Source organism: Leucopleurus acutus (genome assembly GCF_964270905.1).
Source record: "Leucopleurus acutus genome assembly, chromosome: 16".
Lineage (NCBI taxonomy): Eukaryota > Metazoa > Chordata > Mammalia > Artiodactyla > Delphinidae > Leucopleurus > Leucopleurus acutus.
In genome coordinates this window covers 87,182,345-87,199,579 of record NC_139158.1, presented here as the reverse complement: position 1 = coordinate 87,199,579, position 17,235 = coordinate 87,182,345, and the positions used below count along the sequence as shown (strand labels likewise).

Here is a 17,235-nt window from a genome sequence, read left to right as displayed (position 1 = left end):
GCCAGCCGTCCAGGAGGCCCGCTTGCAGCCCTGTGGGCTCTGCCCAGCACAGTCATTTCCTGTGACCTCGGCCCCACTCAGCCTTGGTAGAGCGAGTGGCTCTGTAGAGAGGGGTCTGGGAGCGCCACTATGTTGGGGGCTGGGTTTGCAACTGTGCTTCCCCTGGGGGTGTTCAGGGATTGGGAAGGGGGAGGGCTGGAGCCCCTGTCCTCCCTGCAGGACCAGCCCCACACGGGCACCCCCTCTAGGGATGGCCCGGGCCCCGCGCAATCCCAGGGCTGAGGCCCCGGGGAGGATGAAGACAGTGCCCCAGCCCCAGAGGTGGGGGCCCGGGCTCCCTGGGGCCTGCCGCCGCCGTGCACTCCTCCCCTCTTTCTGCCTGTGACGGGCCACAGCCCGTGTCCCCGCGTGAGACACGGATGCTCGTAAGAGCTGGGCTGAGGGCCCCTGGGGCTCTGGCGGGCGGGGGCCCACTCACCTGTCCTCCTGCCGCAGACTGATCCCGCCGCTGAACCAGCTAGAGCTGCTTCGGAACCTCAAGAGCAAATCTGGACTCACCTTCAGGTGAGTGGGGGCGCCTGGGCTGGCACTCGGGGCACGGCGTCTCGGGGCTTGGCAAGGGGCTGGCAGCGGCAGGATGCTGGTGGTCGGGCTGCCGTGGGACCCGGTGACGCCGGTGGCTTTCCGCTTTTGCTGACCCCGGTCTCGGCTCCCATCCTGAGGGCGGCCGGGTGCGGGGTGGGCACAGAGACGGGAGCTCCACGTGGGGCCAGGAGGCTGGTGCTCTGGCCTGAGGCGGGAAGAAGAGTCCAGCCGTGCACGTCCCTGGAGCGTCGGGTGGACACACGCGGTGGCACCTGCTGGCTCTCCCAGTCACAAACCCCGCGACTCCTGGAGCGCTTGATGTGGGAGGGGCGTGCGGAGGAGATGGGCTGGGCTGCAGGAGAGGGGAGGGGAGGGTGCCGTGACCAGGCCTGTTTGCCGACAAGGAAGGGCTCTCGGTGGGCGGAGCAGCCAGAGTGGGTTGAATGGTGCGTCCCCACCGGCCCCGCAAAGACACATGCATGCCCTGGAACTGTGAACGTGACCTTATCTGGGAAGAGCCTTCGTGGGGGTGACTAAGTGAAGGACCTCAGCTGTCCTGAGCGTCCATTGTGGAGGAGCTTCCTCCACACTTCCTCTCTGAAAGTTTGTTAATGTCGGTGATTCTGATGAAAGCGCGTGTCCATAAACACGGGGCGGTAGCGACCGCAGCCTCAACTTCTCGTGACCCCTTCCGGATTCCCTGTCCCCTGGGACCCGCCTCCTCCGGCCCCTCACACGCAACCCCCGGCCTCTGGGAGCTTGGGGGGTCCTCTGGGCTGTGCACGGGGTCGGCCCGGAGGGCTGCCCGCGAGCAGGCTTGTGCTTCTGTTTGCAGGAAGGAGCCCCAGCCGGAACCATCCCCAAGGTCAGTGCCCCCTGCTCCCGCTGCCTTGGCGCCTGCCCTGTGTCCTCGGGGGGCGCGGGCTGCCTCCGGGCTGTGCATGCGCCTGCGTGCTGCTGAGGGTGGCGCCCTGCCTGCTGGTGATGTGGGCCCTTAAATCACGCTTCCTGTGGCCACGCCCCCTCCCAGGCCCCGGGCCTGCTCAGCAGCTGAGCCCCTCGGACCGGACGCGGGGGGCCTCCAGGGGAGCAGTCCTACCAGCTCCAGCACAGGGCCTGGGCTGTTCTGAGCCGAGGGCGACCCAGGTGGACACTCCCACGGGGTGTCCCCCCGACACTGCAGGTCAGGGTCAGACGGCGGGAGGAGGGGCAGCTCTGAGGAGGGGTCTTCGCATCACCCCCGTCAGGTCTCGGTTTGTGGAAGGTTTCTCGAGGAGTGGGAGAGGGTCCCCTTCGGGGCAGGGTCTCCTGCCCTGCTTCACAAGCCCTCGGTGGGGACCGGTCTCCCCCTCCCTGGGTCTGTCCAGGCCCCTGCGGTTCTGTTTGCTTTAGGCGAGCTCGAGGCTGGGACCCCAGATGGGGACTTGCAGGGATCATTTCTGCTGGAGGCAGAGGAGGGATGGCAGCACCCTGCTGTTTTCCTAGTGTTGGAAAAAAAAACCCAGACCAGTTCACAACGTTCAAGTTGGTGACCTCCAGCCCGTCCGCGTATCGCTGTGTACCTCTGAGCTCAGGGTCCCCCGGCGCCCCGTCTACACCTGCAGAGGGAGCCCTGTCCCCGAGGCCGTGGGCCAGAGACGCTGCCTGCCCACATTAGTGCCCTCCTGGATCAAAGGCGGCTCAGCTGGCTGCCCAGCTGGGGAGGCGTTGGGCTGAGCCCACCCTCGGCATCCATCGGAAGGGGGCACGTGTCCCCACCCCCACGTCCCCAAAGGGGGCTGTCAGCTGGGGCCTGGGGTCGGAAAGGTCGGCAGCGCTTCTGCCCCGAAGCAGCCCAAAGAGCAGCAGTGGTGAACCCCTCAGACCTGGACCAGAGCGGGTTCAGCCCAGGCAGCGACCTCTGTTTTCCTGGGCAGGCTGGGAGCGAGGGGGCCCGACGCAGGGCTGTGGTCAGGGCGGGCTGGGAGGGGCGTGCAGCAGGGCCTCGCGTGCTTTGTGGGATCCCGTCGGTGCTGCCACCTGCCCCTTCCGTGAGCCCCGGGGCCCTGAGGCCGGGGAGGCGGCGCGGCTGCCCGTGGCTCGGCTGGGGTGGGCGCCTCTCTGGCCCTCAGCGCGGCCCGCCCACCCGTCCGGCCCCTCCGGCCTGACGCGGCTTCCTGTGCTCGTCGCCCTGCTTTATCTCCTCTCCCGACAATTTTCGTCTCAGCCTCTCTCTCTCTCTCTCTCCTCTCCTGCCCTCCCTCCCCCAATCTGGAAAATCTTGCCTGCCCCCCAAGTGCCTTTAATCATGTCACTGCCCTTCTCGGGCCCCTTTCACGTCTGCTCTGTCTTTGGGGATGAGGTGCTGACCCTGAAAGCAGGACTCAAGGTGAGGATACGCGGGAGCCCCCCGGCTCTCCGGCACGTTCTGTGGCTCCCCCCGCCCCCCCGCTTCCTGCTCCTCCCTCCCTCCCCTCGTGTCCGTGTGTCCCTGCCTGTGACCCAGCGGCTTCCCCTGGGGGCCCCGGGCCGAGGCCCTGGGACAGAGGCCCTGCCCCTCCTGGATGCACACCGGTCAGCCAGGAAACAGGTGGCATTTCTGTTCCCTGACTGGAGCAGCCGTGAGCCCCTTTGTAGTGCCCAGTGCATAGTAGGTCTGCAGGAAATGAGCCTGCCACAGGACCCACGGCAGGGTGGGCCTGGCCCTGGGCTGCCTGGTGAGGGGACCCTGTCCCGTGAAGCACAGGTGGACGGGGTGGACGCAGGGACCCTCCCTCAGCTGCCGTGAGAGCCCCGGTCCTGGCTCAGGATGGGGGTGTGCCCCGTGGCTGTGTGGGCGTCAGACCAAGGTGTGGGGCTGGGGGCGGGGCAGGCGGGGGTCTCAGGCTGTGCTGCTCTGGGTGTGGCTCTGACCTGCCCTTTGACCCACCCCATTTCTGACTGCCCCCGCCCCTCCCATGCCTGGGGGAGCCCCTGTGCCCCAGCCGCTTTGCCCCTGTCCTGTGGCTCCCCTCCTCGTCGCGGGGGGCAGTGTGCCGTGTTCGGGTGCGTGTCTGTCCAGTCTGGTCTTGGTGAGTGTCCGTGGGCGCCTCTTCCACCCTCTCGAGCCCGGGCCCCCCGGGCTTGCCTGCCGGCAGTTCTGATGGGGTGAAGCTCCACTTGGCTGCTGTGGGCAGGAAACCCCAGCGCCAGCCTGGAACCCAGAGGCAACGGGCTGGAGTTGGGGCTCCTCGCCCCCCCGAAGCAGAGGGGCAGTGCTCGGGGGGGGGCCAGGCCACCAGCAGCCCACCTCCCCCCGCTCCGTCCCACTCTCAGGCCGCGCTGTCTCATGCCGGAGCCGCTGGCCGCATGAGGCTGTTTAAGTTTTCGTTACAATTAAAGATAGTCACTGCGGTTAGAGAGCCTCTCCCCGGTCTCGTGCGCTTGGGAGCCAGGCGTGGGCGGTCACCTAGGAAACGGTGGGTTCAGCGGCGCTGGGCTGTGGGCAGGCGAGCGCAGCGAAGCTGGTCAAGGTGGGGGCTTGGAAGACCCCGCCCCGCTTGGCCCTCTTTCCCTGGGGAGGAGCCTCCAGGTGGGGCGGGGCGGGGCGGGGCGGGCCTGGGGACCCCTGGGGGGAGCTGGCCATGGGGATCCGGTCTTTAGGCTCCTTATCTGTCCTACAGGCCCTGGTGGGACTGTGGCTGCCTCGGGGGTGCACTCTGGAAGAGAACGTTTGCCCTGAATTTGAGGGGCTCCTGCTGGCGGGGAGTCTAAGTCCTGGGGAGGTCTGCCCCCGTGTGGGTGCGCTCGGTGGACAGCTGGACCCCAGCTCCCTCCACCCGGCGTCGACCTCTAGTTAGTTCTGTTCTACAACCCGAAGTGACTGGGGAAGGCCCCACTGGGGAAGCACGCACGCTCGCAGGGGACTGTGTGCAGGGCGAGGCCGGGGCGGCCGAGCGAGGGCTCCTTGAGGAGACTTGACCTTGGCTTGCCGGCGTCAGTGGGGAGATCCTTGTCTGGACGCTGGCAGGTGCCGTCGGTGTTTACGTGAACGTGGGGACACTGAACACGTTTGTGAGTCGAGACCGCTGGCCGCGTCTGGGTTCCTCAGGCACAGAGTTTGAGAACCGCGGTCTCAGAAGCAAAGGTGGGGGCAGAGGGCGAGGCCCCGGGGAAGTGAAGGGTTTCCTGAAGTTCTTGCTGGTTCTTCTCATTTTTGATTACAAGTTTTCAGGTTCTAGTGCAGAGCTGAGTCTTGGGCCTTTGGGGAGGTTCTTGGGCAGGGTGACCATGGGCAGCGTTTCCTGAAGGGCCGCCCGCAGGTCCGTCTCTGCCCTCAGCACGGGGTGGACTTCACCCAAGGCCCGACCTTGGCGGCCCTTTCAAGTCCAGGAGCCCCAAGCCCCCTTCTCCTTAGCTCCCCTCCAGGGAGGGGCGGCCACTGCCTCCTGGGTAAACCGAGGCCACTTCTGATCGGGCCGCTGGCTGGGTTGGTTTGTGAAGCCAAACTTGCACGTTTTTCCTCTGAAACGTGAGCTTTCTGGAATCCTGTCCCTCTAGAACCAGCACAGCCTCAGCCCATGTATTATTTTTGTTGTTGGCATGAATATAGCAAAAAAAAAAAAATAATACATCTTTTGAAAGACGTGGCCCCAAACTGACGCTGGAAGGAAAAGGTATTTTTGGAGGAAAAAACTGGGATTTTTTTTTCTCTCCAAAAATAGGGACTACTTTTTTTCCAGGCCGACGGAGGACTTTATGCGCGGCTCCCTCGTTCTTCTCGCTGAGACGCGAACTCTGTAGCGGGTGCGGCTTGAGCACAGAGCCGCCCCGGGTGGTTGGTGCCTCGTGTCCCTGCGCCTCCTGCCTGCGCGCCCGGCCCAGGCTCCCTCTGGTCGCGTTGGGTCGCCGGCGCCCCCGGGACTAACTGTCCTCTCCTCATTTCCAGTAAAGGCAGACGGTGCACAGAGTCCCTGTGTGGATGCTGCCCAGGACACGCTAGGTACCTCAGACACGTCGCTCGGACGACCATTGCTGCACGGCTCTTGTCCCCCTCCCGCTCCAAGCACTTTGCTTATTAGAGGTTCTAGATGCGCCAGGGAGAGGCTGCCGCCCGCCCGGCCCCCCAGGCCCCGATTCTGATTGGCAGCTCGCCTCCCGGCCCCTTGGTGGAGCCCTAGGCCCCCTCTGGCTCCAGACGACCGACCGCCTGGGTGACGGTGGCCGTGGAGCTGTAACCCCTTTCCTTCTCCCCATGCCAAACGATGCCGTGCTCCAAGCAGGAGGGGGGCCGGCCAGGGGCTCTGAAAACCAGAAAGGGCGCCTTCAGGGGCCTGACTGCTCTCCCGCGAGCCTTTTTTCCACGGCTCGTCCATCTAGCACCTCTACTACGCACGGGAGGGCCGCTGCCCTCAACCCGGAGCCCGCCCGCCCGCCCGCCGGGAGGCAGCTCTGTCGTGTGTGTGCCCGCTCCCCGCGGTCCTGGCACACCAGACACATCGGAAAGCCAGAGGTCCATGGCTCCCCCTCCCACGTGCAGGCCTGGTTTAGGGCAGGCTGGAAACGGGTCGGTGAAAGGCCGCCCGATCTCTGCCCCGTGGGCTCCCTGACTGCCGGCACGTTTCCTCTCTCCGTCCCCTCTCTGCTCTCGGGGGTGTGGAAGCGTCTGTCCTCTTGCTTTGCTCTGGGGCCCCCTCCTGCCCGCCCCTCCCTGCCCCGTGCGGCCCTGCAGGTGCTGGCAGCTGCACTCACCGGTCATCGTGTGCATGTGGTCCGTGATGGCCCCGGAAGCAGGGGTGCCGAGCGGCGGGCGTGGGGAGGGGCCGGGCAGCAGGGTCGGGGCTCCAGGGCGGCGGCATGCTTGCACATCTGCATCCGTGCATGCTCTGAACCCTTCTCGCCCTCGAGAGGGGCCCGGAGGGTCGCCTGCCCCACCTGCCCGTGCTGCCTGTGTGTTCCCGACGTAAGGCACCGTGGGGGAGGCTCTTGCGGCCCCAGGAGGGGAGATGTGGGGCCCCGGCAGAAGCCGTCCTGCTTGCCCAGAGCTGGCGTCCAGGGTGCTTCTGGCCACAGGCTGGCCGGTCGGGTCGGGGGCTGTGATCCGGCTGCCCGGGAACCAGAAAGGCCAGAGGTGCCCGTGGCCGGGCCAGGAGCCCAGGCCTCACTTGGCCCTGCCGTGTGCGTCTCACGGACGTCACTTCGTCCCCGCCCCCCCGCCTTCCCTGCGCATCCGCAGTCCAGCGGTGGGCCAGGCGGCTCTCTCTGGACGCTGGCTCCTTCCCCGCTGAGCTGGGCCCCGGCCGGCCGTGCAGACCAGGGTGCAGCCGCGCTCAGCCGGGGCCCCCGCTCGCCTGTCCCTGTTGATGGCTGGTGTCACTTGTTGGGAATTTGCCCTGGGGAGGGTAGCAGGCAGGGGAGGAGAGGCTGGGCCTCGCTTTCTCCCCAGACCCTCCTGAGCTTGGCCCTGGCCCCGTGTCAGTGCCCCTCACTTGGAAGGTGGGCTGGCCCGTGCTCTTTCCTGGGGGCGGGCTGCCGGAGCCCCGTCCCATGCATGCTTCTGTCCTTGGCTTGTGAGGTGACGGAGGGTCTCTCTCGACACCTGCAGGACCGTCGGCGTTCGGGCACCTGGAGTTGAGGCGGGCCTGGGGTGGCTGGGGGCCGCGTGCCTGTGAGCCCTGAGCTGTGATGAGCGTGGAAGTCCAGACAGCCACCCGTGGCCTCCTCCAGCAGGGCACCCCTCCCCGGTCTGAGCAGTCTGAGAGCCAGGGACGGCAGGGCCAGGCCAAGGCCAGGGAAGGCTCCTTCCTGGGGCTCTGTCATCGCGGTCAGCTGCGTGGGCCCAAGTTCTGGGGGCCCCTGTGGTGCACGGGACGGCAGGCCCAGCAGGGGTCCCCAGCAGTCCTGGCTTGGTGGGGCCCTGTTTCACGGTCTCCCTGGACCAGCTGGTGGTCTCCTTCGGGAGCAAAGGAAGGAGAGGGTTATCTTCACAGCAGCCTCCACAGCCTGGCTCTGCTACCTGTCGGTCCCCCCCGTCTGGGCCTCGTGCCGGGCACAGCAGTCACAGGCTGGCGGACACCCGGCTCCTGTGTTCACGGGGTCTCTGGAGAAGCCACCCCGCTGCGTGGGCTCCACGCCTCGGGGCTGAGAACCGGCACAGACGGTCTTGGCTGCCTGGGGGCTGGTGGGCAGGGGCAGGGGCACCGGCCTGGACCGCAGTGTGCGGGCTGGCCGGACCAGGCCACGGGCTGCTTCTTGTCCATGGTGGGTCATTTCTGCGCCGTCTGACGACATGTCTCTGCTGTGGGTCCCCTTCGGGCCGATGGAAGCAGCTGACCCGGGCCACCTGCGGTGGGGCTGGCGCTGTCTGAGGGATTAGCTGGTGGTGGGAGCTTCCCAGCGACAGCAGGGGCCCTGCCAGACACCCATGCGGGCTGGTCCCAGGCCCCAGGGCGGCGCAGAGGCCCCTCGGGAGGTTCTGAGTGTGGCCCCTGAGTGTGGTGGCGTGAGTGGGTTCATGGGGGCCTCACTCTCCTCCTGGGCAGATGGTGGAAACTGTCCACGGGAGGAAATGAGTGGCCGCCTGGCCCCGGGCCTGACCGCACCCTGACCAGAGACCGCCCTTGTCTCCTGCCTGCTGCCTGGAGGGTGATAGAACCGACAAACGTGGGGTGTCAGACCCATCTCCATGGTTACCAAGAGACGGGGGCAACGAGGCCCAAAGACCCTCACGGGGCTGTGGCTGTACGGCCGTGGTCGCCCCCTGTCTGCGGCCTCGGGCCGGGGCTCGGCCGGCACCCATAGCATCCCTCCGGAAGTGTGGACGTTCCGTTCCTAGCCGTGTCCTGGTGGGGGGTGGAGCCTGTGCGCCCTGGGTGGAGGGGAGGTGGGCAGACCCTGGCCCTCGTGCTGCTCTCCATGCTCCCCGCCCCCCGACCTGTTTCGCCAGGCAGCTCCCTGGGGTTCGGCCGAGGGGCCCGGGGGCCAGCTGCAGACCTCACCCTCCTGACCTGGGGCGGTTACGGGGGTGGAGGGCAGGCACGGTAGCTGCTGGAGTGGCCGGGGGCCCTCAGGAGGTGCCCAGGGAAGAGCCGTCATCGCCCAGGGCGTTTGAAGAGGGAGCCCTGGTTGACGGTGTGGCGAGGTCTCAGGCACCTTTTGGCGGTAGCTGAAGGTGATTTCAGAGTCCACTGACCACTCACCGGCCAGGCTGAGTGCTGAGCGGGCCCCGGAGAGCCTGTGGTGGAGCTGACCTGTCCCCGCTCGCCCTAGCGACCCTCCCGCCCCGGCCCGTGCTCCATCCCACGGCCAGGGCACCCCGTCCACCCACCAGGAGCCAGCGGGAGCGAGTGTTCTTTGCAGAGTGACCTCTCTTGCTGTCTTTCTGTGTGTCTGTCCGTCTGTCGGTTCTCGCGGGAGCAGTCAGAAGGTCAGTTTGAAAGACCGTGTCTTCTCCAGCCCCCGCGGCGTGGCTGCCAAGGGCAAGGGGTCCCCTCAGGCCCAGACCGTCCGGCGGTCGCCCAGCGCCGACCAGAGCCTGGAGGACAGCCCAAGCAAGGTGCCCAAGAGCTGGAGCTTCGGGGAGCGCGGCCGCGCACGGCAGGCCTTCCGCGCCAGGGGCGCCGCTTCCCGGCAGAACTCGGAAGGTAGGTCGGGCAGCCCTCGAGTTGGGGTTTGCTGTCCTGGAGCTCCATGCGATGGGGCCACACGGGCTTGTCCTCTCGCGTCGGGCTCTGCTCCCCGAGCTCCGTGTTTGCCAGGCCCACCCGTGGAGCTGGTGCCGGCGCATCACTGCTTTCACGGCTGACGCTCCCCAAGTACTCTGTGTGGACGCATCCCGCTTTGTCCTTCTGTCTGTGCACAGGGGTGCCCTCTTACACCCTTGTGGTGGTTGCTCCCTGAGGAGCACAGTGGAGGGAAGCAGGCTGGAAAAGCAGGACGGGGGCGGGCTGGAGTGTGGCTGTGCCCGGCGGAGGGCCCCCTCGGACACGTGTGCGCTGTGGGGCCGGAACACTAGGCCCCCTCCATCCCGGGGGTGGCCCAGCCCCTCACGGGCTGTGTCCTTCCACCCAGAAGCAAGTCTCCCAGGGGAGGACATTGTGGACGACAACAAGAGCTGCAACTGCGAGTTTGTGACGGAGGATCTGACCCCAGGCCTCAAAGTCAGCATCAGGGCCGTGTGGTGAGGACCCGGCGGGCTCCCTCGCAGAGTTGTCCACGGACGCGGGGCCTTGGGGGGCTGGTGTGAGGGCACGCGCTCGGGAGGGATGCCTCGCGGCCGACACCCCTTCAGTCTGGCCCCCGCGGCTCACGAGGCACCTGCCGTCCCAGCCATCGCCTGTGTCCCAGGTGCCGGGTGCCCAAGGCTGCTAGTAGACGGCTGGGAGCTGCCGCGGCACAGGGGTTTCTGGGTGGACACGGGTCCTCTGCGCAGCGGGGCCCAAGTGTGGCTGGGGTACGAGACAGGTGGGTGGCCCAGATGACAGGGCCGAGTCATCCAGCAGACATTCTCGGAGGTGCTGGGCGGGCCAAGGCAGGTGGACGCTGGGGGGCTGCCTTCGGTGGTCTGTGCCCAGGCTTCACAGCCTGCCGACCACCCCCTCCAGTGTCATGCGGTTCCTGGTGTCCAAGCGCAAGTTCAAGGAGAGCCTACGGCCCTACGACGTGATGGACGTGATTGAGCAGTACTCGGCCGGCCACCTGGACATGCTGTCCCGCATCAAAAACCTGCAGTCCAGGCAAGAGCACCTCCCCCGCCTGCTGGGCCCGGGGGCGTGGGGCGGGGTCCTCCGGGCCGAAGCCGGGTGGAGGGTAGGGAGGCAAGAGCACCTCCCCCGCCTGCTGGGCCCGGGGGCGTGGGGCGGGGTCCTCCGGCCGAAGCCGGGTGGGGGTAGGGACGGGGGCGTGGCGCAGCTGCACACTCCTGCCAGAGGTGGGGCGGCAACGCGCTGTGGGCGCAGCAGCTGGCCCTGCTAGCTGCCACATCTGGGCCCTTCCTCTCCGGCCCCGCGTGGGCTTTCTCCCATGTCCTGTGTGGTCTGTTTTTAACCTTTCTGTTGTCTCTCTCTTCTCTCCTGCCCGTGCTGCGATGGGCAAGCGTGTATGTGTTGTGTGCGCACACGGGCGTGCGTATGCACATGCGTGAATGCACGTGTGTGCTTGCACGTGTTCAGGCCTCGGGTGCACGTGTGTGTACACATGTGTATGTGTACAAGTGCATGCATGTGCATGTGTGCACAGGGGTGCGACACATGTTTTGGCAAACATGTGTGGGTGCACGCATGTGTCTGTGTGTGCTGTGCCACGTGTGTCGTGTGCCCACGCACGTGTGTTGCCCATGTGTGCCCGTGTGTGTTGGGGAGAGGAGTTAGTTCTGTTGAGAGGTGAAGGTGCAGGTTTCCGTGGCCCATCAGGCAGCAGTTAGGCCACGTGGCACCTGCTCCTCCAGACGGAGGGCTGGTCGTCCCTCCCCACCGCACAGACGGATTCCCACGGCCGGAGCAGGCGGTGGGGCTGGACATGTGCCTGGTGGGCCACAGCCGGGCACACGCTGGCGCTGCCGTCTCTGGCCCCATGTGAGCACTGGCTTGCTCACCCCAGGAGTCGCTGTACACATGTGTATACAGACACAGCAAGGGCCCAGGACATGCACACACACAGCCCCATGTCCACTCCCACATGCCCACGTGTGCCAGCACGCATGTGTACACACATAGCCATGCTCTAAGCCTTGTGCTCACATGTGTGTCCTATAGGACCGACACACGCACACCGAGTACGTGTGTGCTCGTAGGCACGCACCATACACAGACGAGCGGGCGCACACACGTGGAGGCCCGTGGCTGTCGTGGGTCTCTCCTGGAATGGAGCCCGCCTTCCTGCCGGTCAGGCCCCTCCTGGGGTCCCTCCAATGAGGCGGCTGCCGGTTCTCTGGCCCTGAAGCCTAGGTCCTGGCCGTGGGGGGTCTGGGTGGTTGGGGCAGTCCTGGGGGTCAGCCCAGATCCCAGCCCCGCGGCAGGTGGCGTCTCCCCGCCCTGCTCAGGATGCCAGGGGAGAGGCCCCTCTGGGCCTCCGGCTGCTCCCGTGGGGTGAGGCCAGGGCACAGCCCCTCCCTGTCCCCAGGCTCAGGCCGGGAGGCCATCGCTCAGCGGCCTCCTTGAGCATTGAGTAGACCTGTGTGTTTGCGCGAACGCGCGTGCCGTTGTGCACGTGTAAATGATGTGCGAGAGCGTGCCCGTGTAAACGTGAGTAAGTACACGTGTGCCCTGCGTGCAGACTCGAGGGTGTGTACACGTGTGCACCGTGCGTGTGTCCACGAGGGTGTGCAGGTGTGCGCACACGCGTGTGCGTGAGAGGCCACCCTGGGTCTTGACGGCTGGCCTGCCGCCACTCATGATGGCAGTTTTTTTCATGAGGCTCTTCTGTCCTAGGCCGTCCCCTCTCCCTCCCCTTCTGTCTGGAAAACAGACGAGACAAACAGAGCCCCGCAGGAACCAGATGTCTGTCGCTTGCTGGCAGGGCCTTGGTGTCTTTCCCGGGGTCCTTTGGCACTTTGCTGCCAGCTGCCACGTGTCCTTGGATGTGCACCCTTGCCCGGGCAGACGGGGCACCGCGAGCTCGTGGCCTCACCCAGTGCTCGCTTGACCACATCTGAGGTCACGGGAGCGCAGTGTCCCTGCGTCCCGTTTGTAAGAAAGGTCACGGCTGCTCTCAGCGGGTCATTCGTTCTGTCTCTGCAAGTTTCCGGCTGCCTCCCCTTTCATGTTGCTTCACGATGCATTTTCCTGGTGTCTCTTTTCTTGTTTACTCGCCAGGATAGATATGATTGTGGGCCCCCCACCCCCTTCAACTCCCCGGCACAAGAAGTACCCCACCAAAGGACCCACGGCCCCTCCGAGAGAGTCACCCCAGTACTCACCTAGGTCAGGACGCCTCCGCTTGTCTCTGTGGAATGGCCAGCCCCCTTCGCTCCAGCCACATGACGGCAGCGCCCGCTCTGCTCGACGGGACGGAGGGGCTGCTTCTCTGTCCCTGACAAAACGACGTCCGCTGCAGGCCCTGGCGGGCTGGGTTGGGGTGCCCTTGAGCTGCTCCTCTTGGCGGGGTCCTGGGGAGGCTGTCCGGGGGGCTCCTTTCCACCGACCCCTGTGTGGCGTCCGCTGGGGGTGGGGGCTCCCTGGGCAGAAGAGGCGGCAGCCCCCCCAGGATCAGGTGCGTTTAGACGTGGGGCCCTGCCCCAGCACCGCCTCAGACCCCTGCCACCACCTGCCGGTGGGTCGACCTGGGCTGCTGTGCGGACTGAGCAGGTCCTGGCGGGAGCCCAGCTCCCGGGGAGTCCCCAGAGCTTTGGGGGCTCTATTTCCGGTTTTCACCGTGGTCAGAGTTGTTGAAGAAGACGGTCCCAGCTGATGGGCGGAGTGGGGGGCAGGCAGTGAGGCGGCGAGTCAGCAGAAGCAGGCTCGTTGGTGATGAATTCAGACTTGGGAGCCTTCCTGCTCCCCCGGAGCATGGGGATGATGGCTGGGAGAGCAGAGCCCAGGGCAAGGACGTGGGGTGAGGGCGGACACGCCCACCGAGTAGGCAGAGGGGCCCAGGGGCGTCCCGGAGGCCGGCAGGGATGCTGGCAGCTGGGCCACTGGAGTGACGGGGGACGCCCGACCCTCGTGTGCCCAGGTTTCTGTGCGTGAGGCGAGGGTCAGTGTGCGCTGGGCATCTCAGCCTGGCGGCTCTCCCATGAGAAAGGAATTTCCTGGGGAGCAGGCCTGACCCCGGGCCGCCCAGACAGTGTCTGCCGCGCCCCCGCTCTGCCCGTGCCCTCCAGCCCCGAGGAAGCTGTACCTGAGACAAGCCCACCCTCCTGGGCATTGCTGCAGGGCGCAGGGGCTGGGCGTTCAGAGCCACGGGCTGGGAGGGCCCCGCAGGCCTCCCGGACCACTGCAGCCAGACGCCCACGGAGGGGCCAGAAGGACGGCTTAAGCCCGAGGCCCGGGGGGGGGGTGGCGCAGGCCCCACGGAAGACCCACCGGGGGCAGCTCCAGGCTGACCCTGGGCCAAGGCTCCCAGGGGGGAGGCCGGGCGGGCGGCCCGTCATGTGGCAGGGGCGAAGGTGCTGCGCGCCCGTGCCTGGACTGTGTGGATGCCTGGAGCACCAGACACCCCTCCTGCCGCTCTGTCCCCACTGGCGTGTGCTGGGAGCCGAGGGCCCCACGCCCGCCCTGCCACCGCATGATCGAGCATGACGCCCCGCGGAGCATGACAGGCTGCCCCGAGGCCGACGCGGAGCCTGACCCCCTCCTGCTTTCCGTGACAGCAAGGACAGAGCACCCTGAGCCCCGACAGGCAGTTAGGGCGGCGCTGTGGGTGAGGACGGCAGCCGAGCAGGCTGGCAGCTCCCGTGACGCTGCTCGTGGGGTAGGAGCTGGCGCCCCTCCCCACTCGGGAGCTTGGGTGGCGCACTTCGTGCTTGAGGCTCCGGAGAAGCGGCGGGGCTGTGTGGCCTGTGCCTGGGTGGCTGTCCCGCCCAGCTGCACCCTGGCCCTGGTGCATTTGCCCAGCGTCCACGTGGCTGCACTTCTGGGGCTCAGGGTGTCGGGCGCCCACCCTGCCACTCCCAAGGTCCCTTCCGAGCCCCTCAGTGGCCCTTCCCGTTCAGCACAGGGGACAGGGGACGCCGCATGGGTCAAGCAGAAGGCCCCCTCCCTGAAGGAGGCCTCCTTCCCCTCTTGCTGGCATTCGTGACTGATGGCCTCGTTTGAGGTCACCTCAGCTGCGTTCTGCTTCTCCCACCGTGCGTGCGCACACACAGGCCCACGCACTCTCACACAAGTGCACGCACAGGCATGCACGGTAAGCACACACATGCGCACGCGCGAGCACGCACGGACCCCCTCTCTGGTTGCCAGTGGCTCTGTCTGTCCCCTCCTCTGGTTGTGCGTTGGTGGTTTCCTGTGTTGGTCTGTGTCCCCTCCCCCGTCCGGCGCATGGCGCGAAGTCCTCATGCCCCCCTGCTTCTGTGGTTCCCGCTGCAGACGTTTAACTCCGTCCCCTCCAGACCCCGGGTGGGCAGGGGCCTCGGCGGCACGTTATCCAGGAGCAGAGCTCGGGGGTGGGGGCGGGGGAGCCGAGGGGTGCTTGGCCCCAACTCCCTTCTCTTTACCCCTTGCTAATGTGCCAGCCCCACTGGAATGGAACGGTCGGGGACAGGCCCCGAGGGCAGCGGAGGGCAGGACGAGGGCCAGGCGCCCGGGGTCCGTCTGTCCTGCTTCCTCGCTGCCCCCGGCCGGCTCTGGATTCAGCCCGGAGCCTGGATCTGGTGGCTGCGGCCTGGCCTAGGAGGAGAGGGACACGGGCTCCGCCGCTCCCACCGGAACTCACGCTGGGGACGGGGTCTCTTCCCGGCAGAGTGGACCAGATCGTGGGGCGAGGCCCGGCCATAGCGGACAAAGACCGAGGCAAGGGCCCGGCTGAGGCAGAGCTGCCCGAGGACCCCAGCATGATGGGCCGGCTGGGGAAGGTGGAGAAGCAGGTGGGAGCGTCTGGGGGTCCTGGGGTGTCGGCACGGACCCTGCGGGGGAGAGCTCAAGCTTTGGGGGAGGGAGGGCTGCTGTGTTTGGACCCTGGGCCCCCAGGAGCACCCCCTGGGCCTGGGGCGCTTCCCTGACGGGGGCTGGGGAAAGGAATGGCCAGTTCTTACCCTCTGTAGAGTTCGCTCTGAGGGGTGAACCCACAGCGGACACAGGGCGGCCCAGACAAGCAGGAGGGTCCGTGTTTGAAGTCCTGAGGCCACACACACTGACGGGTGGGGTCAGAGGCTGAGCTGCTGTGGGGAGTCTGCCCTCCATTGCCTCTGCACCTCTGTGGGAAACATCCTGGGCCGTCCCCCCTTCTGGGGAGCAGCCCAGTTTCTCCCCACCCCCGGGGAGCAGCCCAGTTTCTCCCCCCCAGGGAGCAGCCCAGTTCCCCCCCTCTGGGGAGCAGCCCAGTTCCCCCCCCTCCGGGGAGCAGCCCAGTTTCCCGCCCCCGGGGAGCAGCATGGGCCCCCGCCCCGGGGGGCAGCCCAGCATGGCCTAGCAGCCCCTCCTGCAGGTCCTGTCCATGGAGAAGAAGCTGGATTTCCTGGTGAACATCTACACGCAGCGCATGGGCGTCCCCCCGACGGAGACCGAGGCCTACTTCGGGGCCAAGGAGCCGGAGCCGGCGCCGCCATACCACAGCCCCGAGGACAGCCGGGACCACGGCGGCAGGAACGGCTGCATCATCAAGCTCATCCGCTCCACCAGCTCCATGGGCCAGAAGAACTTCTCGGCGCCCCCCGCCGCGCCCCCCGCCCAGTGCCCGCCCTCCACCTCGTGGCAGCAGCAGTGCCACCCGCGCCAGGGCCACGGCACCTCACCCGTGGGGGACCACGGCTCGCTGGTGCGCATCCCGCCGCCACCCGCCCACGAGCGGTCCCTGTCCGCCTACAGCGGGGGCCACCGGGCCAGCACGGAGCTCCTGAGGTCGGAGGACGGCCCGGCCTGCAGGCCCCACGAGGGCGCCCTGCGGGACAGCGACACGTCCATCTCCATCCCGTCCGTAGACCACGAGGAGCTGGAGCGCTCCTTCAGCGGCTTCAGCATCTCCCAGTCCAAGGAGAACCTGGACGCCCTCAACAGCTGCTACGCCGCCGCCGCCGCGCCGTGCGCCAAAGTCAGGCCCTACATCGCGGAGGGCGAGTCGGACACGGACTCGGACCTCTGCACCCCGTGCGGGCCCCCGCCGCGCTCTGCCACGGGCGAGGGCCCCTTCGGCGATGTGGGCTGGGCCGGGCCACGGAAGTGAGGCCGCCCGCCGACCTGCCCCTGACTCCTGGCCTCCCGGGCTCGAGGCGGACCCTCCGGGGCCCTTTGCTTAGAGTAGCGCAGCGCGGGTGCCCGTGTGGGGTGCCGGGCAGGCGCGGCCCTTGGTCTCGCACTGAAGGTCGGCAGAAATTCTTCTCCAGCGAGGGGCAGCCCGGCTGGCCGTGCCCACTCTGCAGACTCTGCAGACTGTTGGCCTGGGCGTGACAGAGGCCGGGGTCAAGGCTGATGACGGGCCCCTGGCGGCTGGGTCGACGCGTGGGCTGGGAGCGGGGCCGGGTGGCAGCGAGGGGCAGGCCTGTCTTGTGAGGAGCAGTGGCCTTGAGGCCTGGGTGGGCGGTGGCTGGCCCCTCAGGCATGGCTTGTCTCCGCCCCCCCCTTCCTGTCCTGCCCCATCTGTCTTGGGTGCCCACCCAGAGCTTCTGGTCAGTATCGCCCTCCTTCCCGTGGGTTTTGAGTGTCCTGTGATGGGAGCCGGCCCCAAGTCCAGTACCCTGGCCTGCAGGGGGCAGGGTGGCGAGGCTTGGGACCACCCCAGAGCAGAGCAACCCTCAGACCTCCCGAAACTGGCTCTTGTGGGGAGGGGCCCGCTCCACAGGCTCCTGGAAGGGGGCTCTTGGGGGCTCCCTTCCTGATGTGGAAGATAGCGGGTGTGTCCCCGTGTCCTCTCCCCTCTGCCCTGGCCGGGTGCTGGTCACCAGGCTGTGGCCAGCACTGCTATATGGACCTGCCTGTGGGGAGAGGTGCTGGGAGGCTGGGGCACTGCCCCACACTGGGCTTGTGCTCTGGGGTCCTGGGCCGGGCTGGTCGTGGTGAGCAGATGTGCAGGCTGTCCTCCCCTGGGGACCCTGCCTTGCCT

General features: G+C 67.3%; 1 protein-coding gene across 9 annotated transcripts in view; it reads left to right on the top strand.

Annotated features, from left to right (window-relative positions):
• KCNQ2 (potassium voltage-gated channel subfamily Q member 2) overlaps window positions 1-16,359 on the top strand; it is a gene marked incomplete at both ends in the record, with an annotated part of 46,650 nt that extends 30,291 nt beyond the window's left edge. For 2 of the 9 annotated variants that reach the window (XM_082857310.1, XM_082857308.1), the window contains 7 exons: window positions 496-564; window positions 1,421-1,454; window positions 8,966-9,185; window positions 9,613-9,721; window positions 10,146-10,277; window positions 14,941-15,064; window positions 15,625-16,359. In XM_082857310.1, coding sequence (XP_082713436.1) covers window positions 496-564; window positions 1,421-1,454; window positions 8,966-9,185; window positions 9,613-9,721; window positions 10,146-10,277; window positions 14,941-15,064; window positions 15,625-16,359 — 1,423 coding nt within the window. Of the gene's footprint in view, window positions 1-495; window positions 565-1,420; window positions 1,455-5,491; window positions 5,546-8,961; window positions 9,190-9,583; window positions 9,722-10,145; window positions 10,278-12,353; window positions 12,462-14,940; window positions 15,065-15,612 lie in introns of all 9 variants that reach the window. The other 7 variants (XM_082857303.1, XM_082857307.1, XM_082857306.1 and 4 more) reach the window with 7 other exon arrangements.
• Window positions 16,360-17,235: the final 876 nt, after the last annotated feature.